Raw genomic sequence first — 9011 nt, forward strand, 5'->3', positions numbered from 1 at the left:
AGCTCTACACAGATGAAACATCCCCTTTTCCTCTCCCCCAACCTGGGATGCATTGTTTAAATGTCTTTGTCTTTATCTCTCCCCTTTTAGTCTGTGAGCCCCTTGAGGGGCAGGCAGCTGGGTCCTGTTTACCCCAGTATCTAGTAGGGCACCAGGCCCAAATACAAATTTATTAATCAACAGATACTTACCGAGCACCGCCTGGCACCGTGGCTCTGTCCTGGCACTGGAGACCAACCAGGAACAGCAACAACGGACATCCCTGTCTCTTGGATTTCATATGCTAGCCGGAGGGAGACAAAGTGCAGAACCTGGTAGATGGCGATTACTGCTGTGTGGGAGGTAAGCTAGGGAAGGAGGATTGGGGCTCAGGGGGTAGGGGTTTCAGTTTTAATAGAAGAGAGGAGAAATTTCCACAAAGCAGCTGACCTTTGATGCAGGCCCTGAAGGAAGGGAGGGAGCCCTGTGGCTCTGGGGGATGGGGGGGTGGGAGAAGCACTTTCCAGGCTGAGGGAGAGAGAGGCAAAGGCCCTGAGGCAGCAGCTTGCCTGGTGTTTCCTGCTCATGAGACAGCAGGAAGGTCTCTGTGTGAGGTCAGCAAGAAGAAGGGAGTTCAGAAAGGGAACAGGTGGGGCAGATCTCGTAGGCCCCCAAAGGCCTGTGCGAGTTGCCTTTGGAGGTCTGGAGCAGAGGAGTGACACGGCCTGACTTTGATTTTACAGGATCACCCTGAATAGACTGTGGGGCCACGTGGCAGATGCAGTCGTCCCCCTTCAATGTAGGACTCGCTGCCCAGCTGTGCGGAGTCTGGCCAGCTGACAGCTTCCAGCTGTTCACACTTTTGGGTCTGCTTCAGCTGTCCAGGTGGCCAGGCTCTGCTTGGGGTGGCCCCAGGCAACTGACTGGACCAAGCAGTGGTCAGGGGCCCAGCCATTTCCAGCCAAGGCGGGACTCTAGCTGACCATCTTTGTCTGATGGACACAGAGCTCCCTGCAGCAGGTCCTGTTGATTGGGGCTGCCTCCTCCCCTTTCCTCTCAAGGTGTTACTCCCCGTGCACCCTGTGTGCTCCTAGCTCTTCCTCAGCGTCTGCTTCCCAGAGGTGGGGCAGGGAGCAGGGAGATTGTTGCTGTACTTCCGGCCAGAGATGATGGGGGTGTCTTAGCTCAGGCTACTGCAACAGTACCAGACTGGGTGGCTTAAACCACAGAGAGTTACTCTCATGGTTCTGCAGGCTGGAAGTCCAGAATCAGGGTGCCAGCACGGTTGGGGGTCTTACTGAAGGCCCTCTTCCTGGTGTACATAGGGCTGTCTTCTCGGCACGTCCTCGCCGTTGGATACAGAGAGAGAAAGATCATTCCTCTTGTGTCTCTTCTCTTAAGAGCACTAACCCACCCTCATGACCTAATCACTTTCCAAAGGCCTTACCTCCTAACACTATCAAGTTGGAAGTTAACATTTAACATATGAATTTGGGGGGAACACAAACATTTAGTCTGTATGAGGGGGCTTGGATCAGGATGCTGAATACAAAATAATCTGTTTACCTTGGGCTACAGGGTGGCTGTTACATCACGCAGTGGATGTGGATTTGAATGTGTAGATGGAATCGAAATCTATCACAAGGACTACTGAAGGAAGCTTGTAGTGAATCCTCACGTGATGGGGTACCCTCAAAAGTGTATACCTTCAGAAGAGAAGGACAGGGGACATGAGAGCCACCTTGTGGTGACAGTGATGTGTGCTGGGGACTCTCAATGGTGAACAGTAGCTCAATACAAGCTGGATGGAAAGCGTGAGCTGCACTGCTCGGGACAGCTCTCAGGTCAAAGGTGGGACGCTCAGGGCTGAAATATTCTCTCATCTGTGATCCTGGCCTGCAGCCTGGAGAAGTGGGGCTAGGACTGGAGGCTCAGTGCATTTTGGAATAGCCACTGTTGTTCTCTGGTTGCTCTGACCTCCAAGGCACCCTTGTCCAGGCAATGAGAACCGCACTGGAAGATGCTGGAATGCATGGTAGCAACTAGGTGGAGATCACCCCTCCCTGGAACCTTTGTGGTCCCAAGAAGGCACTGACATATAAGGTGGCCTGGGCAGCAGGCAAGGACTTTCCTAAGCATGGTTGTGCCTGGATATTTACTGGACACTTTAGCACTGTACTAATGTGTTACCAACACTGTCTCCTTGTATCTCTACCACGGTCCTAGGAATCGGTACTGTCCTGAGTGCTGGATTGAATTTATTTGTTTTGCCCCTTAGATCTGCTCTGTGCCCTGGGAGGCTGACCAGTGCTGACTGCCTCAGATAGGCTTCCTTGCCCTCTGGTTTCTGGTTGTGTTGGGTCAGTAGGAGCCACTGGCAGGCGAGCAGGAGATAGGACAGTGAAGTTGTATTTGGTTGCTGTGGGTGGATGTGTCCTTACTGCTCCTGTGTGGCAACCCTGTCCTTTGCTACCCTGGTACTAGCCCCAGGGTACCCTTTGCCGGTTTCCTGAATCATGCCTATACCTTTAAAAACAGTCCCTCCAGGAAACTCTGAAGTTACTCAGTTTGCCATCTGTTTCCTGTTGAGACCCTGATTGATACAGTTCCCATTGTACTGATGACACGACTGAGGCTCTGAAAACCGGCCTAGGTGCAGCATCGTGAAGCTGTGGTCCTGAAGTGGTTAAGCTATGATTCAGCCTGAGGAATGGGTGTCACCCAAGCCCTGGGCCCTTTAAACTTGGCTGGCTTATCCACCTCACTAATGGCTACACGTGAGAGCAAAGGTGAACCCCAGCTCGTTCTGTAGACACAATGACCCGACCTTTCCCCGCCTGCACTGGCTCTTGGCGCACTGCCTCCTGGATTTCTGGCTCCTGACCTTGGCTTTGATAGTTACTAAATGTCCCTCTGGGTTTTTACTTTCCATTCCGACCTGGCTTAGATGTTGGTGTCCCCTAAACTTCAGGTCATCCTACAGTGGTGACAGTGGGGCCATGAGCCACCCAGAGTCGGTTAGTGTGGGAGATGAGTGTGTTTCTGTCCCCCCCAGGCTCTGAGTTCGCTGGGCTCAGGTCCTACTCCCCTCTGCAGTCCCAGTGTCTGCCAGGGGCCTGGGGTGGAGAAAATGCTCAGGGAAAGTGGAAAGACCCGGATAAGGCTTGGTGAGGCTGAGGCAGCAGGTCTTCAGAGGAGACAACTGGCCTGCTGTGAGCAGACAGAAGGAGTGAGAGTATGAATAACAGGGATTTTGTGTACACAGGGTGGGGATGCGGGCTGTGCATGGCAGTGATTGGGTTATAGAGGAGGAGGGAGCGTGGTTTGTCTGACCAGAGGACAGTGATTGTGTGGGCTCGGGGCTGGGTGGCACTCTATAGGGCTGGAGGTACTGTTATGGAGGGAGCACAGCGCCCTCTTGTGACCACATCCACAATCACATGGAGCCCCAGCCATGGAGCTCTCTCCCCTTCTGAGGGCCAACTTCTCTGCCCTCAGGGTCTTGCAGGTGGGAATGTGGGAGAACAGAGGAGAACTAGCCTGTATAAAACACAGCCTTTATTGATTTCAAGGAACCTGCCTGGGGGACGTTCCTGTCGGCACATCCACCTCAAGTCCCTGAGAACAGAGTCTGAAAGGCTGGCACCAGACTGAGTACACTTGTGGGAGGAAGGTGGGGGAGTAGGATTTGGGGGAAGGGGTTTCCTCTGAAGGCACTGATGACCTAGAGGATCCCTGGGTGTCTCAAGCAGGGGTCAGTGCCATCAGGGCGTCCCCCGGTCTTCCCAGGCTCACTCTCAGGCCTCCGGACCTCCCACTGCTGGGACAGTACTCCTTTCCACCCCAGGAATCTGGGGGCTTCTCCCCAAGGAATGAGGATTCCCTCTGATCTGGTGCAAGCATCTCTCTTCTTGTGGCCTCCTGGCCTCTGCACCCGCTGTTCTCTCTGCCAGGAAGCACTTCTCACCTCTCTTCAGCATTACTTCCTCAGGGAAGCCTCTTCTGACCCCCACCCCAACCCCCAACCAAACACCTGGGTTAGATGAAGCCCTGCTCTGAGCTATCTAAGTGTCCCCTGGCAGGCAGAAGTTAATTTGCTTGTTTCAGTGTCTCTCTCCCAGGAGGGCTGCCACTGGGCCTGTGGTGGGACCTATACCCTGGTAGTTAGCAGTGCCCAGCACTCAAAAAAAAAAAAAAAATCTGCTAAAAACGAAATTGGATAGCTTAGTGGATTCAAGGAGTCGGGGCACCCAGCACCTGTAGGACCCCTCCACCGGCACCCCCACTGGCAGCCCCAGGATGGCTTCGCTGCCCGTGGTCAGATAGGGGTCAGGCTGGGTGCTGAAGCTCGCAGCTTGTCATCGCCAGAGTCCAGGCCCAGCTCCCCAGCCTCCACCAGCTTGTGGTGGTAGCGGCAGGTGGAGGCCCGGCTGGCGGAGGATCGGGGACTGCGGCTGCGGGCAGTCTTCTTCCTGGAAATGCTTCGCACGATCCTGTGGAAGATGAGGTAGCAGATTTCGCAGACCGTGAGCACGATGCAGACGGCGGAGGCGCCCACCATGAAATAGGTGAAGAGCTTCTTCTCGGTGGGCCGGGCGATGTAGCAGTCCACGATGTTGGGGCAGGGGGCCACGTTGGCGCACTGGACCAGGCGCGGCATGCTGAAGCCGTACCAGAGCGTGTGCAGCACGTAGAGGAAGAGGAATTCGATGGCGAGCTTGAAGACGAGGCTGAGCAGGTAGGTCCACCACAGGCCGCCGTGCTTCTTGCCGGCGTCGTCGTACAGCTTGGCGCACTGGTCGCCGTGCTTCTGGCGGTGCCGCCGCTCGCGCTCCTCGCGGTAGGCCACGTGCAGGATGACCAGCAACGACGGGCACGTGACGAAGATGAGCTGCAGGGCCCAGAGGCGGATGTTGGAGATGGGGAAGAACTCGTCGTAGCAGACGTTGGTGCAGCCTGGCTGCTTGGTGTTGCAGTCAAAGTCCTTCTGCTCGTCCCCCCACACGCGCTCGGCGGCCACCACGTACACCAGCAAGCGGAAGACGAACACCACCGACAGCCAGATGCGTCCGAAGGCGGTGGAGTACTTGTTCACCCCGCTCAGCAGGGCCTGGAGCGTCTTCCAGTCCATGGTGCCTGGTCAGGGCGCCCGGGCCGGGCCCACCTGACCGAATAGGAAAAACCATAGGTTAATGAATAGGCGACATTAATGGAGTATTTACTAGGTACCAGGTGCCTTTCTGAGTTCTTTATGTCGATGGATTTGTTTGATCATGGCAGCGACCCTATGAGATCAGGACTATTAAGCTTGCTAAGCTACAGATAGGAAACAGGCACAGAGAGGTTAAGTAACCTACCTAAATTCACAGAGCTAGGATGCCGGAAGGAAGGCAATGTGCATTTGCTGATAATAACTATTATTATTTATTGAGTATTTCTGATGAGCCAGGCAAGGAGCTAAACTCTATGGGCAGGACATGGTTTAATTATTATTATTTTTTAAACTTTTTTTATTGAGTTATAGTCATTTTACAATGTTGTGTCAAATTCCAATGTAGAGCACAATTTTTCAGTTATACGTGAACATACATATACTCATTGTCACATTTTTTTTCGCTGTGAGCTACCACAAGATCTTGTATATATTTCCCTGTGCTATACAGTATAATCTTGTTTATCTATTCTACAGTTTGAAATCCCAGTCTGTCCCTTCCCACCCTCCTCGTTTAATTCTTATAAGGACCCTATGATACAGATACTATTATGCTTCTCATTGACAGATGAAGAAACTAATAATCAACCGAGACAATGATCGCAAAGCACTTAGTACACAGTAAGTGCTCAGTAAATGCAGGATACTCATTGGAAACCTAGAGAGGTCAAGTCACTCATTTATAACTGGAGTTGGATTCAGGGCTGGGCTGTCAGTGCCGGGGTTGGGCTCCCTACCTCCTCTCCCCTTCTCTGCTGGATGCCTGCCCCAGACCAAGTTCTTAAACTTACGTCGTTGATGCCTCACTTGTGAAGTTGGGATTATGAGCCCCATTCTACAGAGAGGAAAACTGGGGCTCAGAGAGGGGAAATAACCTCCCCAGGGTCTCACAGCCAGTGGATGGTGAAGCTGGGAGACCAATTCAGGTTGGGGGTACATGGAGGCGGGTAACGGTTTAGCTCCTGGGGACACCAGATCCAGGGAAAATCTAGGGACAATCTCCTTTCCCGTGCAGAGCCTGAGGAAGCCCCAGCCACGCCAGCCATGCTGGAGTCAGGGTTTTGTGGTGGGAGAGACGCTTTGTTCAGGTCCCGGGATCATACATCTTCCTCCCAGCCCTGAAGTAACTCAGAGGGTGTGGATGGTAGGGTCTGCCTGAGCACACCTAGTTGTCTGCATGCTGTCGGGGGTGTGGGGGCATGTGCCTGTGTGCATGTGCAGGCTTGTGTGTACATGTGAATGCTCCTAGAGTTGGCTTTGTGACCCTGAGCATGCCTGAAGCCTGCGGGTCCACCCCCTGCTCAGCTCCTCACTCCTCCATTGCCACCACGTTGCTCTGAGCCACCATCACTCTTGCTGGCCTTTCAGTGTCTGCTCCTGTGTGTCCAGAGTGCATTATTATCTCAGACCTTGTCACTGCCTTGTTTAAAACTTTCTACTAGCTTCTCATTACACTTAGAATGAAACCTCAGATTCTACATTCTCCCCCTATCTCCTGCACTCCCCACCCTGCCTCTCTCTGCTCCAGTCACAATGGGGGCCTGGGAGCTTGCTTTGTAATTATTCCTGCTGCCTGGAATGCTCTTCTTCCAGAACCTCGCATGGCTGGATCTTTCTCATCACTGCTCAGACATCCTCTCCCTAGAGACCTTGAAGGTTACGCTGGGCCTGGAAGCCCCTGCCCTCCTAGTCACTCTGCCACTCTTCCCTTTGTTTTCTTCCTAGAATTTAACACCATTGGGAATTAAAGTGTTTATTTAATCATCTACATATATGAATTTCTGTCTCTCAAGGAACATTATTTTACATTTTGGCAGCATCAGACAATAAAATACTTAGTATAAAAAAAGTGTCTCCCCTACCCAGCTCCTTCTGAGACCTGTCCTTTGGGGAGGGGCTTTGGGATGTGTATGGAGCATGGAGTCGAGTCACATCTGGATTCAAGCCTCAGCTCTGTACCTTCTAGCTCGGTTGACTCCCAAGATTTCCTAATCTCCTTGACCTTTCTCTTCTTATTTCTAAAAGGAAATAATTCCTACTTTCTTGAGCTGTAGTAAGAATCAAAAAAAGCCGTTCCCTCCCAAGCCTGAGCCTGTCACCTGGTGAGAATTCAAAAAAACTGAAGTGGAGGTTGGCTCCCTGTCAGCCAGTCCGGGGAGGATAGGGCCCGGGACAGGTGCTTCCACCCAACGCCTTCCCAGGGTGACCCACCTGGGGGCAGCCCCCAAAGGCCCCCACCTTCCAGTCCTGTCTGCCCAGTCCTGCCTGACACACCCTAGGGACGCGACTCACCGGCAAAGAATTTCCCTCCGAGCCCAGGCCGGGACTGGTGGAGCCGGTTCTGGTCCCCATGCAGTCCCCCAGCACCAGCTCCCAGCTATCCGCTTTTCCCCTGCCCCGGGACTGCCGGGAGCCGCGCCCAGCGGTCACCCCCAGTCCAGAATGCCCGTTGGCACCCTCTCCTCAGGAACAGAACTACCTTTCCTCCTCCCCACCTCCAAGTTTTCCGTCTACTCCAGGCGGCTTGGGAGCTTGCGGACGTGGGAGGGGGGTGTCCAGGAAACTTCAGGGGCTGGAGCCCCAACCCCGTCCAGAATCGAGGGGTGAGAAGGGAGTTGGGGAGTGGAGTGAGGAGGAGAGTGTCTCCTTCGTCTCCATCCGCTCACCCCCCAAGTCTCAGACGGGCCCGCGCGCGGGATCAAGCCCCGCCCCGTCCCAGGTAGCGGGGTGGGATGGGGGCGCCCCACACTTACCCGCAGCGGTGCGGCCAGCGGCGGGCCGGTACCCTACGTCCTGGAGGCCCGCGGCAGAGGGAAAGGGGCGGGAGCCCTGCAGTTGCGACGAGGCGCGTGGCAGCAGGGGACGGCGTGGAGGAGGGAGGGTCCGAGGAAGAGGGAGGGTCGGAGGAGGAGCTCGGGAGCCAGCCGGGCCGCAGAGGGTCGGTTTCTAGTCCCGACGCTGTCACTCGTTCCTGCCGGGACTTGAAGCTCGTCTGAGCCTCGGTTTCTTCTTCTTCACATGTGAAATGGGGGCATCGGTGGCCCTGGGCAGGGCTTTGGCAAAGGCTCCAATGAGATTCGGGGCGTGAAGCTCTCTAAACTGTTAAGTGCTAAGTGGTCCCCTGATAGACTGCAATCCGGACTCGCCCACGTGCGTTACCACTTGTATTGTGTCCGCGCCCTGCCAGTCACTGTCCCCGCCCGGCGCTTGGCCTCGACCCTGCGTGGGGCACTCCTGGCGGCTGTCCTCCCAGCATTGCTGCCTGGCTTGAGCTCCGTGTCCTGGAATGGGGCATGTGCCCTTTGGAGAATCAGGGTAGGGGGCAGACCCCGTGGCTGCCGCAGGAGTCGTCACTGTACCTGGAAAGGAGATGGGGGGATCCTTTGTCCGGGGGTGAGGGCGGGATCGGGGAAGGTCGTAGCCTGAAGTTATACAACAAGAAGATCCTATAGGGGTGGGGTAAGGGGCGGGGAGCAGAACCTGTGCTCTAGACCCCCTGCGGAGGGAGGCGGGGCCCGAGGCTGGGCGTGGCTGGGCGCGGCTGGACTGGGCTCTAGGGGCAAGGACGCTTTGTCTTATTTACCAGTGTTCCGTGACTGCGAACCTAATGATAGCCACTGGAGCTCAGCCTAGTAGGGGAATCCTCAGGGTTTCCGGCCTCCCGGGGAGTCCTGGGATCTTAGTCACCAAAGGGCCTGAGCCTTCCCTGTGTCAACAGAGATGAAGTTTGTTAGCAGGAGGGTGACTATACATGACATTTTTCCAACCCTGTACTGGTTTATGCCTGTGGCCCTGGTATAATTAACAGCACCCCTTTTAG

The 9011-nt window shown here is 54.7% G+C and overlaps 1 protein-coding gene across 1 annotated transcript; it reads right to left on the bottom strand.

The window, feature by feature from the left end:
• Positions 1-4167: 4167 nt before the first annotated feature.
• On the bottom strand, positions 4168-8577 carry GJB3 (gap junction protein beta 3). Its single transcript, XM_010977562.3, has 2 exons — positions 7945-8577; positions 4168-5143 (listed from the first exon to the last, which is right to left on the bottom strand). Exon 2 carries the CDS (start codon positions 5108-5110, stop codon positions 4298-4300), a length of 813 nt encoding a protein of 270 aa, XP_010975864.1. The 5' UTR covers positions 5111-5143; positions 7945-8577; the 3' UTR covers positions 4168-4297.
• Between the last annotated feature and the right edge of the window lie 434 nt (positions 8578-9011).

This window comes from Camelus dromedarius, chromosome 14 (genome assembly GCF_036321535.1).
Source record: "Camelus dromedarius isolate mCamDro1 chromosome 14, mCamDro1.pat, whole genome shotgun sequence".
NCBI lineage: Eukaryota > Metazoa > Chordata > Mammalia > Artiodactyla > Camelidae > Camelus > Camelus dromedarius.

Excerpts from the sequence above, each read along its gene's own strand:
- GJB3 (XM_010977562.3), bottom strand. The coding sequence starts at position 5,110 with ATGGACTGGAAGACGCTCCAGGCCCTGCTGAGCGGGGTGAACAAGTAC.